The 23,791-nt window shown below is 38.6% G+C and overlaps 1 protein-coding gene across 10 annotated transcripts in view; it reads left to right on the top strand.

Annotated features, from left to right (window-relative positions):
* ENOX2 (ecto-NOX disulfide-thiol exchanger 2) overlaps positions 1 to 23,791 on the top strand; it is a 279,607-nt gene that overhangs the window by 253,979 nt on the left and 1,837 nt on the right. For 7 of the 10 annotated variants that reach the window (XM_055338234.1, XM_055338233.1, XM_055338236.1 and 4 more), the window contains 5 exons: positions 5,656 to 5,837; positions 8,156 to 8,263; positions 11,647 to 11,755; positions 14,245 to 14,330; positions 16,634 to 18,126. In XM_055338234.1, coding sequence (XP_055194209.1) covers positions 5,656 to 5,837; positions 8,156 to 8,263; positions 11,647 to 11,755; positions 14,245 to 14,330; positions 16,634 to 16,765 — 617 coding nt within the window. In that variant the 3' untranslated portion in view covers positions 16,766 to 18,126. Of the gene's footprint in view, positions 1 to 5,655; positions 5,838 to 8,155; positions 8,264 to 11,646; positions 11,756 to 14,244; positions 14,908 to 16,633; positions 18,127 to 23,791 lie in introns of those variants that run through there. The other 3 variants (XR_008666143.1, XM_055338229.1, XM_055338230.1) reach the window with 3 other exon arrangements.

Here is a 23,791-nt window from a genome sequence, read left to right as displayed (position 1 = left end):
TGAGAACTAATGATGGCAAGGTATGAATAAATTCAGTATACTCTTTAGTATCAGAACTGATGGATTCACCCACTCAAACATATTATTAAAAGGTAATATTGAACTTTTCAATGTTCTGGCAATGTACAAAGAACTCCAACTTCAGAAATGGACCCAATTAATATTAAGTCTGTGAAAGTAAAGACTTGGCACCCTCATTAAAATGACAAAAACCCTCATTTCAGGGAGTGGAAATACATTTCCTAAGTAAGATGCCCTGGTGGCATTAGAGAAGATCACATTCTCTTTTGCTTAGTGACAGGTCCAAACTGGGGAGATTATTATCTGTTCACACTTGGCTTCAGGAATCTATCTCGGCTCATCAGCATGCCCTTTCCCCCCAGGAGAGAAGCAGTCCCTCCTCCTCATTTGCTCAGAGGAAAAATATTTTCGCATTTAAACTGGAGACTATGCCTCTAACCATTCTTCTAGATTACTGCCCTTTTCCACGTTTCTCCACATGACTCGTAAGACATGAGTATAATCACTAGCCTGCAGCACAAGAAGAAACAAAAGGAGGAAGATGAAATATCACTATTTAGTATTGAGCTGCATGGCTTGCCAGAGGAAAAACATGCAAACCAAAGCAGAAATGAATAACTATCTCTCTATAGCAGTCACTTGATTTACAAAGGAACCTCTGTGTTACTCAGCGGAACTCCAGCTCAAAATGCTATCCTTGGGGAAAAAAAAAAATGCTATCCTTGGTACTGACCCAACAAGCAAATCAAATATTTCTTCCCATTTGGCAGATAGCACATGTCCCTTCTGCCATACACTTTCCTATATACAGTCATCTTCACTTTTAGCATCTTCTTTCGGTGTTATGATTGTGAGAAACGCTACCTGTCCAACAAGTATCCCGGCTGCTGTGAGAGATGGCAAGGATAGATAGTATTTACAGTTCTGGGATTCCAACTCTGTGTAACAGCTTTCTCTCCAAAGACACAAAAGCTGTATGATTACAGAAAAAATTAAAATCTGTAATAAAACCAAACATACAATGAATGTGTTGTGCCAAAATTTTTTGTAATTTCTTTTAAAAACTAAAATATAAGGTTCAAACTGCTACATCAGGATAATTGCATAGCCATCCACAGAAAACAAGAGAACATGTTAGCAGGAAGGATTGCCACTCACTAATTTGGATAGAAAATCTGATTACATCAGCCTACATTGGTACCTGATTGTTTCAGGAAAACCCTCAGATCGAAAGCACAGAATTAAGCCCTGCACCCCACTCCACCCGAAGCAGCTTTCTTTTAGGAATAGGAAGTGTTTTCACCCTCAGAATAGGGTTTTCTTCTATATATTTCATCTTTGTAAAGCACAACTTCTTTCCATTTATTGTAGAGAATGAATCTTGTCTTTGAAATCCCTTTAGAGAACTCTTCTTCCACCACTTACAGCTAATAATCTTGAAGATTTTATTTCCATTACTTTCTTTTACTTTCTTATACCCAAAGTCCCACCCCATAAGTAGCTGAAAAAAATCATACCTTTGAAAAGTTGCCTTTTTTAATAATAAATTTATTTCTTATTGGTGTTCAATTTGCCAACATACAGAATAACACCCAGTGCTCATCCCGTCAAGTGCCCACCTCAGTGCCTGCCACCCAATCACCCCACCCCCGCCCTCCTCCCCTTCCACCACCCCTAGTTCGTTTCCCAGAGTTAGGAGTCTTCCATGTTCTGTCTCCCTTTCTGATATTTCCCACTTATTTTTTTCTCCTTTCCCCTTTATTCCCTTTCACTATTATTTATATTCCCCAAATGAATGAGAACATACACTGTTTGTCCTTCTCCAATTGACTTACTTCACTCAGCATAATACCCTCCAGTTCCATCCATGTCGAAGCAAATGGTGGGTATTTGTCGTTTCTAATGGCTGAGGAATATTCCATTGTATACATAAACCACATCTTCTTTATCCATTCATCTTTTGAAGGACACCGAGGCTCCTTCCGCAGTGTGGCTATTGTGGACATTGCTGCTAGAAACATCGGGGTGCAGGTATCCCGGCGTTTCATTGCCTCTGTATCTTTGAGGTGCCTTTTAACATTCTTAGACATTTAATATACAGGTTTGTAATTTTGATCCATTTTGTTAATGTCTTTTTTGGGCTTTATTCTTTGTTCGGAATCAAAAAAGGAATAAACTATAAATGTTTCCATTAATTTGGACTGTAAACCATAACGATTAGTGGAATTTCATTTTTTTACAATTATCATAAACCTGGTACAAAGAAGGTATTCAGTGTTTGTTGAATGAACATCCTCTGATTAAATATTTTATAATAGCTTTTGTGTTTGTTGACCTTGAAAAATGTGCCATAACCATAAATAAAGCTAATTTTCCTCCTGTGTCTTAGGATTTTTTTAATTCATAAATTATTTTTTTAGAGCAGTCTTAGATTTACTACAACACTGAACAAGAAGTAAAAAGTTTCCAAATACCTCTGTCTCACAAACACGCACACACACACACACATATCTCCTCACCACTACTGACATCCTGCTCCACATGGATACATTCCTTACAATCAGTGAATACATCATTATCACCCAAAGGTCATAGTTTGCATTAGAGTTCACTCTAAGTATTATACATTCTATGGGTTTGGACAAATGTTTAAAATATATGTCTCTGTCACTGTAGTATCATACAGAATAGTTCCACTGCCTTAAAAATCCTCTGTGCTCTGCCTATTCATTCCCCCACCCCACCCCAGCACCTGGCAACCAGCTTAGGGTTGTGGGTTTTTTCTTTAATCTTCTTACTGACTCTGTTGTTTTGCCTTTTCCAAAATGTCATATAGTTGGAATCATACAGTTATGTAGCCTTTTCAATTGGCTTTTTTTTTCACTTAGTGATAATGCATTTACATTTCCTCAAGGTCTTTTCATGGCTTGATCACTCATTTCTTTTTAGCACTGAATAATACTCCATTTCTGCATGTACTACAGTTTGTTTATCCATTAATCTACTAAAGAACTTTGCAGTTTTTTCCAAGTTGGGGCAATTATATAATTGCCAGAAGAAATCTACTATAAAATCCATGTGTATATTGTTGTGGGGACATAAGTTTTCAGTTCACTTGGGTAAATATGAAGTAGCATGATTGCTGGATTGTAGGTTAAGAAATTGCCAGTGGCACCAGAGTGGCTCAGTGGCTGAGTGTCTGCCTTTGGCTCAAGTCATGATCCTGGGATCCTGGGATCGAATCCTGCATCAGGCTCCCTGCAGGGGGCCTGCTTCTCCCTCTACCTATGTCTCTGCCTCTCTCTGTGTGTTTCTCATAAATCTATCTATCCATCTATCTATCTTAAAAAAGAAAAAGAAATTGCCAAAGTATCTTCCAAAGTACCAGTAGCATTTTGCATTCCCACCAGCAATGAAGGAGTGTTTGTTTGCTCCACATCCTTACCAGCACTTAGTGCTGTCATTGTTTTGGATTTTGGCCATTCTAATAGGTGTGTAGTGGCATCTCATTATTCTTTTAATTTGTAATTCCCTAATGACATATGACATATAATGATGCTTACTTGCCATATATATTTTTAGTGAGGTGTCTTTTCAGGTCTAATTTTTTGGCATTTATACTGTTTGATGTTCTTTGAATTTCCTGGGTCTGTGGTTTGGCGTCTGATAATAATTTGAAGAAAAGTTCAGCCATTATTGCTTCACCCATTGCTTCCATTCCTTTCTCTTTCTTTCCCTTCTAATATTCTTATGACATGTATCTTTTGTGGTTGTCCCATAGTTCTTGGATATTCTGCTTGTAGTTTTTTTCCATGCTTTTTTTCTCTTTTGAGGTTAGGCAATTTCTGTTGTCATACCCTCAAGCTCAGTGATTCTTCCCCCAACCATGTTCAGTCTTTTAATAAGCCCACCAAGGCATTTTTCATTTGTGTTATATTTTTTAATCTCTAGCATATCTATTTGAATTTTCATCTCTCAGAATTTCCATCTCTCTGTTTACATTATCCATCTGTTATTTCATGGTATCTACTTTTCCCATTAAAGCCCTTAACATACTATACTAATTATAGTTGTTTTATATTCCTGTTTTGATAATTCCAATATTCATGCTATGTCTGACTCTTGTTCTGATCCAGATTCAGTCTCTTCAAACTGTGGGTTTTTGTTTTTTTTTTTTTTTTACCTTTTAGTATTCCTTGTAACTTTTTATTGAAATCTGGACATGATGTACTAGGTGAAAAGAACTCCAGTAAATAGGACTTTAGTGATGTGGTAGTTAAGTGTAGGGAAGCATTCTATAGTCCTGTGATTAGGCCTCAGTCTTTTAGTGAGCATATAGCTCTGGACTGTGCACTTCACAAGTGTTTCTCAGTTTTTTCTTCCCCTCTTACTTGGGGTGGGATGGCCTGAGGAGGCTATATTTGGACATTTCCCTTCTCCAGGTTAGTTAGGCTCTGGTAATATCCTAGCAGGTTAGACTCTGGTAAAATGATTTCTTCTGAAGGCAGGCCTTGTTAAGAAGAAAAAAAATGTTCTGGTGTATTTCAAAATAGTTTCTTTTCCCCTCCCCATGATGGAAGTGCAATATTCATTGTAAGGCTATAGTCGTGCTTTTAGAGATAAAACTCACAAAAGTATAGAGACCTCACTATGACTGGGTCCATCTGAACTCTTTAACAGACTTGTCTACACTGAGCCTCCAGCAATCAGCCAATCACAATTGAGGTTTTCTTATTTCTACCAGTTCCCATGGAGCTTCCTGCTCATAGGTTTCTGGTCTGGTAAACTGTGATTCTCTGGATTCCCCTGCCTCTCCAGTTTCAGGGTCAGCAGTTTGCCCCATGACCTCACTGCCCATGACCTCACTGCTCACTTCAATATGAATTGAAGACAAGTTGTTGATTATTCAGTTTATTTAGCTTTTTAGTTGTTGGATGGAGTGGTAACCTCTAAATTCCTTACACACTAGACCAGAAACCAGTAGTCTCATGTTTTAATTTTGACATTTACCTTTCCTCCGTAGGACAGTAAAGATTACATTTTACAAACAACTGCCGGCAAAATTACGTGTGGACAGTCATCAGTTCAAGACAATTAGTCCTATACTTTTTCATTACAGAGCTCTTATCATTTGTTCCCTTCCAAGTAAAAGTAACAATGTTAGCTGGAAATGCCTGAGTTATATTTGGGGTGGTAAATATGAAACATGATGATGACTTCAGTGTGCTGGAAGCCTGTCTTCATATACAAAAATGGTTCTGTGTGCTTTTGTGTCCATCTCTTGCTGCCATGGCTTCCTCAAACATAATAGAACTCCAATAAAAAATATACAAAAAAAGAGACTTATTGTACATGTCAATTAAAAACTACCAAATTTTCAGGGCACCTGGATGGCTCAGTGGTTGAGCATCTGCCTTTCTCAGGTCATGATCCTGGGGTCCTAGGATCGAGTCCCACATCAAGTTCCCCGCAGGGAGCCTGCCTCTCCCTCTGCGTATGTCTCAGCCTCTCTCTCTCTCTGTATCTCTCATGAATAAATAAAATCTTAAAAAAAACTACCAAGTTTTAATGGTACTAAGGTGAACCACAAAGGGTATGGATAGATGGGCATTCGACATTATATTGATTGTTTAGCCTTAGTATCACAGGCAGAAGCTCTGAAGGAAGAAAACGACAGCCTCCGTTGGCAGCTCGATGCCTATCGGAATGAGGTAGAATTACTGAAGCAAGAACAAGGCAAAGCCCACAGAGAAGATGACCCAAACAAGGAACAGCAGCTGAAACTCCTGCAGCAAGCCCTGCAAGGAATGCAACAGGTAAAGGCCCTTTGGTTTTCTGAGCTTTTAGGAGCTTTTAGCTGCTTACCTGGAAACGGGTCCCCTACCAGAAAAGAGAATAGCAAACCTCTTATTCTTCTTGATATTCTGTTCTCTGGCATAGCTGAGGAAGGGATTATGAGTTATGAAATATTCTGACCACTACAGAGGTAGCAATGGATCACCAATTTTCAAAGGATGAACATTCAGTGAAAAATACTTGACAGTAAAACTACACCAAACATAATCTAATCTTTTCTTTCTGCTTCAGGAGGTAATTTGGGATCTGGACCAGGCTTTGAGGACTTTATGAAGAAGCTCACTTACTTAGATATGAAAAAAGTAGTATCTAGTTGATCCAGTATCTACTATGATCCGGAGGCTGGACCGTATAGCCTCTTAGAAGAAATGGCAGGAATCCTACCCTTGCTTTTTCAGTATCAGTGCTTTGGTCACATAATACCAATCTGCTTTTTCTTCCTTTGTTTTCACAGCCATTTATGTGAATGAGTTTACCTGCACATTATCCCAAGTATAAAAAGTAAAGTAAATAGGTGCATCCAACTGTAACTGCATTCAAATACAACAGTGTGTAATAGATGCTCAATGTCTAGATGTTTTATGTAACCATCACCACAGTGGGCCTACAATTTAGAAGATATCACCATCTGTTCTCATTACAATAAAGAAGTAGTATTTTTGAGTAAGGGTACTATCCCCCTCTGCCTTGCCAGACGACTAGCCATTTTCCTTACAATTTAAATTGAGCAATAATTTTTTGAGCAATATTTTTTTTAATTCTATGCCTTGGAATTATCTAGGGCCAAGCTTATTGCTGGCTAGAAATCACAAATCATGAAAAAGGAGTCTCTTCTGGCACTAAGAGCCCCATGTTCCTATTACTTCTGCTACCACTGTCTTCCTGTGTGACAAGCAATATCACATTAATATTTCACCTTTCCTATTAGCAAAATGTGTGAAGTAATGCTTACCTTCCTTTTACTGTCACTATGGAATTTAATTAGAACATGCAAATTATATCTGAGATCTTTCCACCAAAAAAAAAAAAATACATCTCTTCAGCTAGACTTCAAAGAATTTTGACAACGTGCATTGTACCGTATGTCTTTTAGCTCTTCCAGTGGTCTTTTGCAAGCCTCTGAGAACCAAAACTTTGAAAACATTTTTCATTGTTTTTCCTTCTTACCTTGATTTTGAAACCATTCCACATAAGAACGGTTCTGTTACTGAAATACAATTTAAAGATGATGAACTTTTTTTTTCCATTTCATCACTTCAGAGACCTCTGAGAAAATTAGGTCTCTACATCCTGACAAATTAATTTCGCTCCTTTTGATTACTTTTTCTTGGAAAATAGTCTTGTAAAAAAGATAAAGCTTCTTCCATCTTATCCAAAAAGAAGTATAGTCTAATATAGTGATTAAGAGCATGGACTCTTTTTTTTATTTTTTTATTTATTTATGATAGTCACAGAGAGAGAGAGAGAGAGAGGCAGAGACATAGACAGATGGAGAAGCAGGCTCCATGCACCGGGAGCCCGATGTGGGATTCGATCCCGGGCCTCTAGGATCACGCCCCGGGCCAAAGGCAGGCGCTAAACCGCTGCGCCACCCAGGGATCCCAAGAGCATGGATTCTTAATGGTGGTATTGACCCAACCTGGGTTTAAATCCCAACTTTGCCACTTACTATCTGAATAGCCTTAGGTAAACCACTAAACCTCTGTAAGCCTCTGGATTATGTATCACAGGGTTATTTGAGGTTTATATGAGATCACACATATGAAACCCTATCCACAATGCATGACACATGTTAGATGCTAAATAAATAATATTTTTGTAATCATTAATGATGATGAATCCAGTTCCTTGCCTACTGATATGGAAACAAACATTTGTCAAGTGTTTTCCTCACAGAAATTGAACTTGGCTTGGAAAATGACTATTTGAAAGAATGCTTTACAACATCAAGTTCAATGCGTCAATCAAGAAGTTGTCCACTTGGGATTAACACTACACCCTATCTTTTTCTCTCACTGGAATAGAAAAGTTATGTAATTAGATCAGTTAGTTTCTCAGATGCTCTCTAAAATATAAACAAATCCAAAGGAAGTTCCTAAGAGCTAAAATAACTTTAAGTGAAAGGTAACTTGATTTTCCCTTTGATATCTCTGAATGGAGAAATGATTGTGTGGGCTGGGAGAAAGTGAGGCAGGCCAACCTACTATCTAACTTCAACCAGGGTTTTTAAATGAAGTGTGGCTCCTGAAGACTTGATTGTCTTTGGTATTTCTTGTAGCATCTACTCAAAGTCCAAGAGGAATACAAAAGAAAAGAAGCTGAACTTGAAAAAGTCAAAGATGACAAGTTGCAGGTGGAAAAAATGTTGGAAAATCTTAAAGAAAAGGTACATCAGTCCTCTGTGAACCCTTGCCCTTGCCCTTGCCCTTCCCCTACTCTTCTCAGGGACCGTACAAATGCCCTGGAAGTTCCTGCAGTAGGAATCAGCATGGAATGCTTGGCTGCATGGGAATTAAAAACCCCCGCTCTGGGGTAATTCTTGAATCAAGATCTCTGCCTTTAGATGTGAATCCTTGGCATATCTAAGGATTCTGAAGAGTGCACTTTTCAATGAATAAGAAGTTAGTCCCTCCCTAAAATTCCTCAGTCTTTCCCTCTTGGAGAATCCCAGAGTGTACATCTCATTCAGCTTCATCTTGCCAAGCAAATAGCGACATAGAAAACTCGGGTGACGCAGAGTACCTTTAATGAAACATTTCATTAAAGGAAGAAACACAAGAACATTGGCATTTCTTTGCAGATACTCCATCTAGTGTAATAATGAGCAGTTGCAGGTAAAATAGCCAAAACCCAAAGGGGAGAAAACGTGTGGAAAGTAAATAAAAAGAATATTCTAACACTTGATAATTGCAGCATGAAAGGGCAAGATGGGACTCTCTAGCAATAAGAGCTGCCAGTAAGAACCTCTTGGGGGAGTCTCCTAACATCTGGATAGGTTAATGTGTCACAAGCATGAATCAGGTGTCCAGTCTACTAAAGGTGTGCAAAGTCTACTGATGGTGTCTCCCAACTGTACCTCCCTAATCATTGGTACGCTTGAACATTCAACTAAAGTGAAGTTCTCAAAAGGAAGACCCATTGACTATAACTGCCTGATTTTCATGTCTCAGAAGGAAGAGATTAGGAGCTCAGACCAAGAGCCAGAAATCAACAATTCTACCGTTCCACAAGAGCTCTTGCTCTTTATCTCTGGCACTCAGCTCAGGAAGATGCAATGCATACAGGCCCTGGGTATGCTTGCCAGCACAGTGACTTCCCCCAGAGTGCCATTAAGAACTGGCAGCCTTGGTGTAGTTGAAACAAATGATTGAAAGTGTTTTCTTCTGGAGGCCATTTGCAATATGCTTTTAATTCTTCCACTTCATAAAACCAGCTCACTTTCCAGTTTTGTGGGTGCTATTAAAGAAACGAGCACAATCCCAGAGATATTCATTTATCAAGCATTTAATTGAAAAGTGCCAAAGCTGCTCTGTATAGCAGGAATTTCCCTATATTTTCAGAGCTGCTAAAATGTCTCAGAACTGCTATGTAGCTGTTTCGCTTCTTGCATAAAATGGAGTGCATAACCAGAAGACTATTGATAGACATGAAGTTATGCTTAGAATCATTCTTTAGGATTAATATCACAAATTAATTTAAAGGCATTTTTAGTGAAGAGTATTTTTGGCACTTTAGTATAAGCTGCTTTCTGCTTTGTAAAGTATTTCATTTAAAGAAGCAAGAGGTCAAATGGCACGAAAGAAACTTAATGTATTGTGCCTAAGTCTGTTTTTCATCCTGAACCTGAATATACCACAAAGTGGCAGCTTAAGAGGATAAGCAAAGAGATCTAATAATAAGGAAAATGTGAGTCAGAATGTGTTTTTTTTTTCCTGTTACTGTAAGCAAAGCTTCTTTCAGAGAAAGTCATGACAGTTCATTATAAACTGATCTTCTCTGGGAAGCTGATTTGTGACCAAATATTTCAACCTGACACAATTAGGTTAAGAAGCAAAGTACCATTACATTAGACTGCAAAAATAATTCCAGGTTGAAAAGAAGGCAGTAAGTTTTGGTGAAGAGGGATCTATTTCATTTTTGTTTGGATTTCTTGACAGTAAACCATGATGTGAGTTATTGTCAGTGTTTTGCAATATAACAGTGTGAGTTCTGTCTGTCTAACTGCAGAAAGAGCTAGCTCTTTGAATCTGCCAGTAAAATTCAAGGTGATACCTTCTTATTTTTTAAATGCCAGCTTGAATAAAATTGAAGTCAGGTTTCAATAAGGCTACATTTCTATTCAAGATGGCTAAAACTTCTCAGGATGCCTTTACATCTTAAATCAACCCCAATCTGTAAAACTCTCACATGTAAGAAATAGCTTACTGGATCATTTAATGTTTTAAGGGGATTAGAAGGAGATGTACAACCCATGGCTTAGAAGTGAGCCAGTATTTTAAATCAAACTTGGCATGATGGTTACTGCCTAGATTGGACTCTAAAAGCCAAAGATTGAGGAGGTCATCAAGAAAGGCTTCCCTTCTGACTACAGCCAGGAAGCCTGTAAATCCACAGAACATGTCTTGCAGCATAGACCATTTCATTCAGGGCAACATCCTGGAAGCTTTGAAAGCATCTTTAAAGAAAACAGAAGGACACCTGTCCATGCTGAGGTCTTGGGGAAGGGATGAAGTGACAAAGCATTTGAGTCAGCCATGACCTGCACCCCCATACACACCACAGGAGCATTTCCCCAGCATTTTCTTTTCTAATAGCAGTAAGACTGGAAGCCATGATCCCTTTTATGCCTTCTTCCCAAGGTTCTTCCTTCACATTTATAATACAGAAAAGATGTTCTCAGTACCCAAACAGAGAAAGAAAGATCAATGAAAGGTCTGGAGGTATTTTCAGTTTGATTGTTGGTCATGAATTTCACCTGAGTACCTCTTATGAAACAGACCTGCTATGCTCAGAAAGAGAAAACTTTCAACAACAAAGAAGACCACTGAGTAATGATAATGAGATTTTGGTCATGGGCATTTCTTGATGTGAAGTCAGGAATATCCTAACTGATAATGTCCTTATCAGAGAGAAGAAAGGGCTGATAGCCAACAAATGGAAACTCTAATTTTTAGTTCAAAAGCCAACAGTTGATTACCTGGGAGTAGATTAGCTACATTGTAGATTCCCCACTCAGAGATGGGCCCTGCCTTTAGGAGATTGTGGACCTAAAATTGAAAAGAATAGCCCTTTTGACAGCAGATGACCTGGCATGAAATCTAGGCTCTACTACTTCCTAGAAATGTGATTTTAGGCAATTTATCTAATATACCTGAGCCTCACTTTCCTCATTTGTACAATGGAGATAACACATGCCTAACAATGCCTACCATCTAGTAGGCAGTAAATATTGGGTCTGGTTCCCCAGATTACCTGTATAGAGTCAAGAATGATGAAGCAGGAAAATAAAACCTGGCAAAGATGAATATCTCAATTTTTCTGTGTTTGGGAGCCATATAAAGAAGTTTTAGATGATCTGTGATGTTTTTGCATAAATTAATGCTATTTTCTCTCTGATTCAATCATCAAAATTATACAGTATTGCTTTGGGGGTACTACATTAAGAAGTTCCCCATTGCATAATTGAATCTAAGTTTCCCGTTGCATAATTGAATCCAAGTCTTTTACCCAGTAAGATGAACTGATCCAGGAAGCATATTATTCCCACAGGAAACCTGTGCTTCTAGACTATGTACATCGAGCCAGGATAGTGACTACCCTCTTGAGAAGACCCTGAACAGCAGCCCTATCAAATCTGAACGTGAAGCACTACTCGTAGGTAAGGAACACATGCATACAACATATTGACTATGGTGGAGGAGGGAAAGGGTTTTACCTAAGATGAATATACCCGCCAACCATTTATGAAGCATGACAGTGCATGGACCCAGAGTCCTGAAGATGACAGGATAAGAACAAGTATAGATTTCAGAACAAGTAACAGTAGCTCCCAGTCCTCCTCAAGCTCCTGACATTACTGCCACATCAAATGTGTGTGTGTAAGCACAAGGAGGGGTCTGCTGGAGGAACACATTGTACATTTTTAAAATCTCTATGGGAGGCTAGCTGAGCCCTCTTACTCTCATTCAAGGTAACAGTGCAGATACTGTTTGGCAGAGAGCTTTCCCAGATGAGACTCTGGAGGAAATATGTGCCTCTCTGAAATTTTTTTCCAGGTTATCAGATGATTCAGGAGGCTGTCTGTGGAGTGTTGGACACTAGTGGGCTCTGATGAGATAAATGTTAGAGTTGCTCTTATTATATAAAAATTCACCCACAGAGGCAAGATAGAATAAATGGTTGAGGAGTCAGACAGACCCGATTTCCCATTTGACCCTACCATTTCCTTCCTGAACTTCAGTTCCTCCAACTGCAAAATGGGCGGAATATTACTTGTCTCAAAGGGCAGCTGAGAGTATTAAATATTATAATTCATCTGAATCCCTTAGCACAGTGTGCAGCCCATAGGAAGCCCTCAGTAAAATGAGAACCATTTTGCACTTACAGTATTCAGCACAAATGCTTGTTGACTTGATATTCCATTTAGAGAACAATGGCAGATTGAGGTCCTAAAAATATTCAGTCATTTCCAAGGGGCTGATACTAGGCCTCCACGGATAATCCCAGTTGCCTTCTAGGAAGCTGAATCCCACACAGTCGCACACCAATCCCAGAAGGTCTCCACACTGATTGGCTTTGCATATTTTGAAGATTTATCTCCTTTCTTTGGTAATGGATATTGTAGTCAGATTTAACACTTTGATATGTTAATAAAGATACACAAGGGGATCTGCCATTGAGTCTCAAGAAAAGTGACAATTTATTTCTGTTTTACAACTCAAAGTTCTTTAACAAATTGGCATGGCAACAGGGAGACCTGTCGGAGAAGAGCTGGGGGAAGGAAGGAAGCCTCTGTAAATGGATAGTGCTAGAAACAAAGATTCTTAAACTAAGTGTTTCTTGTTTTGTTTTTTAAAGAATGTAATCTTGGGCTGACAGAGAGAAAGGAAAAATCTATTTTTAAATTGGTTCTTGGGTATGAACCCACAGAAACTGCTTAGTGTTTTGAAACCTATGGAGTTATTTCTTAGCATTTGACAGACAACCTGTCTTGGCCATAAGCACCTAGAATTCCTCTGGGCATGAACTGTCTTTTTTAGAATTTAAGTTCCTCAGCTTGAGTCAGTGTATAGCAATTCAATTTACCTCATCATTTAGGAATCACATAGTATAATAAGTTATAGCATCCGTTTGGGACAGATTTTGAACTCTACCATCAGTTCCTCCTGGATCCCAAGCCTACTTCCTGGCCCTCTGATATTTGGAGAAGTTTCACAAAGAACTGACTTGAACTTCAAGCAGCAACTCAAATTTGTGATATTCCTCATCAGTCACTTGAAGGAATAGACAGGTTGTAGTCTATAAACCAAATCAAATTTACCTTTTATTTCCTGGCAGTTCTCGGCAAACTCAATTCTGGGTATATTTAATGCACTTAAGATCATATGAAAGGAGAGGAATTCAAAAAATTTAAAGAAAGAAATAGTAACCTTTGAACAATTTATATTCTACCTGTTTCCATAGAAAGTAGTATTAGAACAATTAATCTGATGTCCAGAACAATCAAGGCAGTATGTAGAGCTGCCAATCACCCCATAGTTACACTAAGTAAAAATTGTGCACATCCCCAGAGACTGTAAACTTCTATTTTTAAAAAAAAAAAATGTGTTACTTGAAGCGATTTAGAGCTCTAAGCACAAACAAAATGCTAGTGACCACTTGAGTGAATGAAATGTTTGGCTTTTCTCTACAGAGCTACTCACAGAATAAAACAAATATAATCAGCAGATTCTCTTGTGAGAGGCATGAAGTGAATTAGGCAAAGAACCTGATTTGTAATTTTACCACAACAGCAAGACATTATTAATGCATAAGAGACTCAAGTCCAATTTAAAGACTGCAGAAGACTTCCAAAAAAGCCAGCACAATCTAAATTCATTATAAAATTATAAATTCATTGTGAAATGTAGAACTCAAATGGTCTTTAGCCATCATGAATGATGGAAGTGACTCCTCAAATCCCAGCTTTTCTACATGTGATATAGTAAGAGGCAATATATGCAGTGGGTTGTTGTACAGATTAAATGAGCAAAAAATATATGTAAATTTAGAATAGTTTCCAGTATGTAGTATGTGGTACTTGTGAGTTAGCTCTCATTTCAAAGAATATAATGCTCCAGTGTAACCTCCATGGTATTGTCACTATAGGGATTATTTCCACATTTCTTCATGTCCACCCATTTGGAGCAAGCATTGAATACATCTGTTCCTACTTGCACCGTCTAGATAATAAGGTATGTGGGGTCCTGAAATGGGCATGCAAGGGGACATAGGGTAATTTCTTCAAGCATAAGTAAGTCATTAGTAATCTCCCTAACAAAATTTCCCTCACCTATTCTCACTGTGATGCAGTACAGAGCTTCTGTCTTGCAAGTAGGGTGACTGTCTGCTTCTGTTTGCCTGGGACTGAGGGGTTTCCTAGAACTCCAATGCCAGAACCAAGAAGTCGTGGGCAAACCTGAATGAGTTGGCCAATCTCCTTCCAAGATACATCTTAGAAGAATTTTCCTCCTTTCTTTTAATTTATGTTTAAACTGAAAATGACCTATTATCTCTCACTGGTCAAACTTTTGCGATGGGCCTTTAGCCATTAGCAAATGTTAATGTTCAGAACCGGAAGTCTTATTCCAGCCATCACTGTCACCATTGCCATTACCTGTGTTGAAACGATCAAGGCAGGGGCAAAAACAAAACAGAGGAAACAGTAAGTCTGTGACACAGACTCAAGTACTGCTCCCAGCTGATCTCATGGGACACTTCCTTCCCGGGATGCTGTTATATGGGGGACCTCACAAAGCATCGGGAGCAAGGGTAAGTATTCCCTCAAAAGTCAAGGATGCCTCATAGAATCAGGAGGGGACCCTTGACACCTCAGAATAAATAAACTCAGGTTAGATTTTTTTTCAGAAGCTGCATTCAGTTAAACCTGCTCGTGGATTGTATTCACTATTTCACAGGACCCTGGGGTTCTTGGGATGTGCCACTGGAATGCAGATTCCTGACAGTTGGAGGTCCAAAATGTTAAGCCATTTAAGCATATGTCCTCTTAACAGAGGCACTTGCCTACATGGGCATCCAGCTGTGGTGATGCACCTTCCTCATGGCATTTGTTTTAGTTCAAGCTGGCACACACCCCTCATTTAGCTCTGGGAAGTTGGGAAGTGGTACCATTCTGCAACTAAAGAGCCCATTTGGTAGCAAAGGGAGGGATCAAATGTGAGCACCAGGACCAAGTGGTAGGTTGAAGTGGTGTGAAATTGAACTATGTGTCAATAAAAATGGTCTGGTCCTTTTTTAAAAAATTGTAAAAATAATGCATACGTTTTACGTTAAAAATGTAAGCAACGTAGAAAGGCAGTGAAGGGAAAGTGAAAGTGACCCAGCCCCACCCTTCCAGGATCACCACTGTTACCAGGTTGGCATATCTTCTTTCAGACCATTTCCCATATGTGTGCTGCACCTATATTGTACATATACATCTCTAAACATTATATATTTATGGTCTTTGGAATGGAGATTCAGCTCTATATGATACTCTGCAAAGTGCATATTTCACTTAACTGGCTAAAGTCCACTACTAGCACTGGAAGAAAGTATGACCTCACTCCTACTCTCAGCCCATTTTCTCCTGAGCTGCTTCCTGCCAGAGTAGCAACAGGGCCTCCCAAAGAGAGCTTGCAGTGATGCCAACAGAATTAGGAAGTCCCTCCCTCCAGTTTCAGGAATATTCAGTGTGGCGGCAACTCAGGGTTTCTCTTAGGAACCCTGGTGCTCTTCAGTGCCCAGGTTCACAGAAAAGTTGCTACTCATGTCAAGATGACCACCTGAAACAAGTCCTAATAGGGTCCACAGATTTTTGTTTTATATTGGTGTGTGTGTATGTGTGAAGTAGGGAGAAGAAGACAATGCACAAAAGTAGGAATACAGAGCATTCCTTATTTCTGTCATTTTTCCTTTATAAAGCAATGTGTGTGTGAAGAATTCTGCCCTGCCTTCCTCCCCTCCCAAAAAGCTTTTCAGCTTCAGTAGGCCTGCACGCAGCATCACCAGCACTGATCAGCTGTCATTCAGCTGGCTACAAACCCAAGCCTCTCCACGCAACTGACACCAGCTCTTATTAGAAAGCTCGGTGGCAATCAATCCCCAAAACATCATGCTAAGTAAAAGAAACTAGTCGCAAAAGGCTATATGTATTATTATATATTATGATTGCACATATATAAAACTTCCAGGAAATTCAAAACCACAGCGTAAAGATCCAAGTCAGGGATTGGGAGTGACAGTTGACTGCACTGCAAAGGGGCATGAAGGAACCTTCTGTGGGTGATGGAATGTTCTAAAACTAAATTGTGGTGAGAGTTGCCCAATTGTACAAGTGTGCCAAACTTCATTAAGCTCTAAACATAAACTAGGTGAATCTGTTGTATGTAAATTATTACCTAAATACAGCAGTTTTGAAATCCTGACAAGGGAAGCCCAGGGGATTCTGTCTGGAGTTAGAACTGCTTTTGAGTGGAGCTCTCTGTCTGGCCCACAGATCTGCACCAGCGATGTGGAGTGTCTCATGGGCAGACTGCAGCACACCTTCAGGCAGGAAATGACCGGGGTCGGAGCCAGTCTGGAGAAGAGGTGGAAATTCTGTGGCTTTGAGGGCTTGAAACTGACCTGAATTTTGTGGCCTCATAGCCTGAGCTCCTGCAGATAAATGTGTGGTGAACATGCTAAGAAAGTGATTTGTATTCTCAATGGTTTTCAAGTGAGAAGTGCTTTAAATTTGTCAGGCCATTCCTGGAATATCTTTTGAGTTAAAATAAGGATCCTAAAACAGCACCTCAAGCTACAGGCCCTAAAAAGAAATGGACTCAGACCCTCAAGCACTGTAACTTGCTCCTGTTCTGTCGGTGGCTTATGTCTTTTATTAGTGGTATTTGAAAAAGGCCTGAGGCTAAAGAGTATTTGGGGTGTTTTCAGTGTCTGTACTACTGTCGTAGAGTTTGGTATTTTTTTAAACACTGTTAATTGAAATGTTTTGATGATTTGTATGTGATTTGTGTTTCAAAACTTCGCTTCACATTAATGTTGCTACTGGTGAAAGGAATGAGAGGAGCACTAGGTACTCCATAACTGACATGGTGTTATCACAAGGATAAGTGAGTAACACAGCGTCTTCTAGAAGGTGCCTGACCAGGCTCACTTTTTAAAAGACAAAGCATGGTTTATGGCTTTTTGCAAAATTACTGTGAACCAAAAGTTGACAAATGTTCCAAAGTTATTTTCTCTAATTTATCAGATAAAAAAAAAATCTAGATGTATTCACAGAAAGCAAGTGTCCAGTACGACGGGCATGTGTATGTGCTATCAGAATCACCTTGTATATAGTCTGCTTTTAAAGGAGGGCATGTTTAGTTTTCTATGAATTAAAACACATGTGTGCACACGTGCACATATACACACACATTAGCAGAAGGGATTCATTTTAATATGCCTTCCCTCTGGCCTTCTTACAAAGTCTGTTGGTCCCTTTTCTTCTGTCAGCGTGTTGAATTGCAAACTGTGTACGGCTGTAAATACTTTGTTTCCTTCAAGCTGAATGTTTGCAAACAGTTGATATGAGTATTAGTAGAAAACTCCTGGTAATTAATAAGCCCGGGTGTGCGAGGCTTCCTGCAAATAGCTCCACCTGGAGTGCTGACGACTGGGGACACCTCCAGTCCTGTGGCACCCACCAGCAGATTGCAATGGCAGAGTGTACATGGACCAGTCAGGAAGTCCTGCTTGATGGAAACGAAAGGGAAAGGATGAGGATGTGGGGCTTATATCATGAGGCACAGATGATCTTTTCTTCTGTGGTGTTGCTGGTGCTTATAATAATACAAGCATGCCCTCCCATGAGTCTTGATTCAAAATAAAAGAATGTACTAAGTAAGCAAAGCCAATGAAGAGTATTTCAGAAAAATACTTTGTAAATGAGATGTCAGTAGTGTTCAAAGGTGTATTTTTAAAAGATAAATATTCCTTTTTTATACCTCAGTTTGGTGTTCTGTTTTGAATTACTTGCTCTCTAATCCTTTAGTGAATCATCTTCATTTCTTCTTTGGAGTACCAGGATGTTGAAAGAAGATGCTAAACCTTCACCTTGACAACTAGAAATAGGTCCCCATACCAGCTTGGTCATGCTGAAAGCTGGCTTCCCCTTGAAGCACCCAGCTGTGGCACAAGCAGGGAGCTAGGGTTATTTTTACTCTAGCCTCCTCACTGAAGCATCACTGTTATCAAAGTTACAGAAGGCTCTGATTTGTCAATCTCTGAGGTCCTGGAATGCCTGATTTTAAAAATATCTTTGAAATCAGGGAAATTTGCCACTAATCAATTATTTCTTATTTAAATAAGTTAAATACCATGAAATTTTAAAACAACAAATTTTAAAGTAACAACTGCTATACCCAGGCCCCTTGCTGTCCTTCACTTAATCTACTTGTGCTACAAATGGTCTCTATTATTCCCGCCAATTTAGTCCAGGTGTGCTCCTCCCAGCCAGCTTGATTACACTGGTTGTGAGGGGTCAGTCTGTATCAAGTTGGCTAGGCTATAGTGACCAGTTGCTTGATCAAACACCAGTCTAGGTGTTGCTGTGAAGGTATATTTGACATTTTAACTGACATTTGACATAACATTTAAACTGCTAGACTTGAAATTGAAGCAGATTATCCTCCATAATGTGGTTGGGCTTCATCTAATCCATGAAAGACCTGAAGTCTTCTGAGAGAGGAATTGTGCCTCCAGATTGCCTTTGGATTCATGACTGTAGCATTAACACCTGCCAGAATTTCCAGACTGCTGGCCAGCCCTACAAATTTCAAATTTGCCAGCCCCCACAATCACATGAGCCAATTCCTTAAATCTGTGTGTGTGTGTGTGTGTGTGTGTGTATACATCCCACTGGTTCTGTTTCTTTGGAAAACCCTGACTACTATGCTAGTCCAGAGTTGTCATAATGTATAAAAATAAAATCTATTTGCATTATACATAATCCAATTACAGCACATACCATTTCACAATAATATCCATCCATCATAGAAATATATTAATGAAATTATTTTGCTTTAAAAATGCTTAGTGCTATTTATTGTTGTTATTCTGCCCAAATTTTGAAACATTACTCTTGTTTTTTAGGAGCTATAATAGTTAGATTTTTCCAGATAATAATGAATAGAAGCATTTTTAATTTTACAAATGGTTGTTTTTATCTCTCTTCCCAGTCCTGTGACATCTCTAGTTCTGATTCTTTAATATTACCAAGTTGCTTGTTAAATGTCCTCAGTGAAAATGAAATAGTTTTCAGAGCAAACTAAGCACTTATCTATGTTCCAGTTATACAGTTTTGTTTGTAATTGGACCCAAAACTGTAAGTTTTTCATATAATGCGAATAAACTATATCCCTTGAAAAGACAGCATAGATGTAAGAACTTTGACTCATCTGCTAGAACTAGGTAAGCCCTTGGGATTCTTAGCTGTTTTGGACAGTCTCTCAAATAGACTCAGATTCACTTTTCACCACAAGTGCTACCATCTGCTGAGCACCTATTATGCTATCATGCTGTCTACAGTCAACTTACTGCCTGTGTGTCAAGTTACACAGACAAAATGAGAGCTTCAATTTCCTTATAGGTAAATTTAAGGAGAAATAGTACCTGTCAGAGGATGGTGGTAAAGAGTTATCAAGATAACATGTACGAATTACCCAGTCAGTGCCTGGGCCATAATGAGTTCACAATAAAGAGTTATGACTATGATTCAGCCAAAAGTAAGGACAAGCTATTACCTTTGCCCTCACTATAAGAAAAATGTTTTTGTGTTCACACCTAGAATTGTGAAGCTACATCATGTTACTGAGCCTCAAGAATGGAAACTCAGCTGTTCAAAGGTATTCCAAACATTTATTCAGGCCCAGGCACTCTGCCAAGCATTGTGGCATATACAAGGAGTATGCCTGGTGCCCTCAAAGAGCTAGAAGGGTAGGCTTTAACACACTGGATGTAAATCCTTCACTCTGTAGCCTAGACCATAAAATCTCAAAATGAAAAATATTCAGTGTTGACCAACTATGAATGGTGTGAATAAGGTGGTAATGATGGTTCACTCTTGAGACCTGAATTATTATTCTCTGTGGCCCCCATGCACCCCCACATCCAGTCCAGAGTGTAAATTCTAGGAGAGTATGGTCTTCATTTGTCTTGTTCACTGTCACATCCCAAAACCTGGTGCATTGTAGGTGCTCAGTAAATGCTTTTTAAATTAGTATTTGTATAGCATTCTATACAAACTATATTCATAAGCATTAATAATAAAAGCTAACATTTATTAGTGATTCCTACTTAACAGTGATATATATGTGTGTAGATTTATATGTGTGTGTGTGTATATCTATCTATCTAGAGAGGGAGAGAGACTTACTCGTTTTTACTACAACTGTGAATGGTAGGTAGCATTATCCTAGGTTTTATCTGAGATTCTGAGATGTAAAGTAACTTGCTTAAGTTTCTAAGAGGTAGAGATGAGATTTGAATCTTTGTCCAACTACAAACTTAAAACTTCCCACTGCTCCAATGTGTTATTTATCCTTCATATCAACCTAATTGGTATTACCATAAGCCCCACGTTGTTCATTCACATGGCATTTAGAGCACCTGATATGTACAAATCTTGGTCTTAGAAATTCAAAGGGGAACAAAACATGACCTCTTCCTTCAAGAGTTTATACTTTGGTGAGGATGCCTGCCAAATGACACAGTCATGTACAAGGTGCCACAGGGGGACATTGTGGGAGGCTTCACTAATGTTAAGCTTGAAGCATGGTAAGAGGAGAAACAGGCTCAGAGAGGTTAAATTACTTGCCCAAGCTACATAACTAGTGGGGATAAAGCCCAGGATTTGAATCCAAATCTGTCTGGTCAATTCATACTTTTTCTATTTTACCATGATGCCCAAGTTCACTTTCTAGCAATATCACTTAAACTCTCTGAGCTATTGATTTTCATCTACAAAGTGGAAATCTAAGCATATTTCCCTGAAAGTGTCATTCATGAAGCTTTGCTCAATGTAAAGTGCCCAGTACTAACTCTGCCTGGCAAAATAAGCTCTCAATAAATAGCTATAATTATTATTCAATTATAATAATATTAACAATATTTTGATGACAGCAGAGCTACCTTTCTAATGTCAGAAATCCCATGGAGCCACAGGATAACTTAAGAATGAGACCTGCTGAGATATAAAAATCAATGTACAGAAATCTGTTGCATTTCTCTACACTAATAATGAATCAGCAGAAAGAGAAGAAAGCAATCCCATTTATAATTGCACCAAAATAATAAGATGCCTAGGAATAAACCTTACCAAAGAGGTGAAAGACCTGTACTCTGAAAGCTATAAAACACTGATGAAAGAAATTGAAGACAACACAAAGAAATGGGAAGACATTCCATGTTCATGGATGGGAAGAACAAATATTGTTAAAATTTCTGTACTATCCAAAGCAATCTACACATTTAATACAATCCCTAACAAAATACCAACAGCATTTTTCACAGAACTAGAACAAAAAATATTAAAATGTATATGGAACCACAAAAGGCCCTGAATAGCCAAAACAATTTTGAAAAAGAAAAGTAAGCTGGCTCGAGATATCACAACTCCAGACTTAAAGTTATATTACAAAGCTACAATGATCAAAACAGTATGGTACTGGCACAAAAATAGATGCATAGAGCAACAGAACAGAATAGAAAACCCAGAAATGAACCCACAAGTATATGATCAATTAATCTTCAACAAAGCAGGAACAAATATCCAATGGGAAAAAGATAGTCTTTTCAACAAATGGTATTGAGACAACTGGAAAACTACATGTAAAAGAACGAAACTGGACCACTTTCTTACACCATACACAAAAATAAACTCAAAATGGATTAAAGACTTAAACGTGAAACCTAAAAACACAAAAATCCTAGAAGAGAGCACAGGCAGGAAGGTCTCTGACATCAGCCATAGCAACGTCTTTCTACTTATGCCTCCTGAGGCGAGGGAAACAAAAACAAAGCTAAATTATTGGGATTACATCAAAATAGAAATTTTCTACATAGTGAAGGAAACAAACAACAAAACTAGAAGGCAGCCTGTGGAATGGGAGATTTTGCAAATGGCATATACAATAAAGGGTTAGTATCCAAAATAGATAAAGAACTTCTATGATTCAACACCCAAAAAACAAATAATCCCCTTAAAAAATGGCCAAAAGACATGAACAGACATTTCCCCAAAGAAGACCTAAAGATAGCCAACAGACACATGAAAAGATGCTCACCATCATTCATCATCAAGGAAATGCCAATCCAAACTATAATATCACTTCACACTTGTCAGAATGGCTAAAATAAAAAACAGAAACAAGTGGTTGGTGAGGATGTGGAGAAAAAGGAACCCTCTTGCACTGTTGGTGGAAATGTAAACTGGTGCAGCCACTGTGGAAAACAGTATGGAGGTTCCTCAAAAAATTTAAAAGATCTACTCTATGATCCAGTAATTCCACTACTGCATATTTACAAAAAAAAAATTAAAAAACACTAATTCAAAGGGATACATGCACTCCTAATGTTTATAGCAGCATTATTTACAATAACAATACAATGAAAGCAGCCCAAATGTCCATCAATAAGATGAATGGATAAGGAAGAGATGGTATATACATATACTGGAATATTATTTAGCCACAAAAAGGATGAAGTCTTGCCATTTGCAATGACATGGATGAGCTAGTGTATAATGCTAAGTGAATCAATCAGAGAAAAACAAATGCCATATGATTTCACTCATGTGGAATTTTAGAAACAAAAAACGAACGAATAAAAGAATGAGAGAGACAAACCAAGAAACAAACTCTTAACCATAAAGAACAAACTGATGGTTACCAGAGAGGAGGTGGGTGGGGGATGAGCTAAATAGGTGATGGACATTAAGGAAGGCACTTGTGATGAGCACTGGATGATGTATGGAAGTGTTGAATCACTATATTGTACACTTGAAACTAATATAACATTGTATGTTAACTATACTAAAATTAAACAGTAAAAAAATGAGACCTGCTGGTTCAGAGAAATTTAGGATATTTTACTGACCAATGCTCCATTAAAGGTTAAGTAATGCCTGATTCAAGCCTGACATAAGGAAGAAACTGCCTCTACTGTCTTATGATATAGTCTCCAGTATCTTTCCAATTTTACCTTCTGTTCTCACAGGACAGACCACATCCCATTAACAAGGAGGCCAGAGTGGCCTTATCTTCTCTTCATATCTCAAGATCCATAACATCATCCAAATCTTTCAATGTGACAGGAAGCTTTGAAGATCTCAGCTTCCCTAAATTTTCTATCTGGATGGATGGTGTCAAAGGCATACTGAAGTGATTATTTGGGGCAATAGAAGGAAGGAAAAGGAGTTGATTACACACAAACATGAGCATTCAGTCCCAAGTCCAGAGCCTTATGAAGATGATCTCAGATCTTGGGTGGAAAATAGGATGCAGGATATATTAAAGAGTGTTCTACCTAACTGCATTCACTCTAGGTCTGATTAATAGCCCTCTGGAGCATCAGACCTCTGCAATCTTAACTCATTAATATTCCTCAATGAATGCCT

Source organism: Nyctereutes procyonoides, unplaced genomic scaffold (genome assembly GCF_905146905.1).
Source record: "Nyctereutes procyonoides isolate TBG_1078 unplaced genomic scaffold, NYPRO_anot_genome, whole genome shotgun sequence".
Taxonomy (NCBI): Eukaryota; Metazoa; Chordata; class Mammalia; order Carnivora; family Canidae; genus Nyctereutes; species Nyctereutes procyonoides.
The sequence above is the reverse complement of the archived record's forward strand: the minus strand, read 5'-3'. Positions and strand labels throughout refer to the sequence as shown.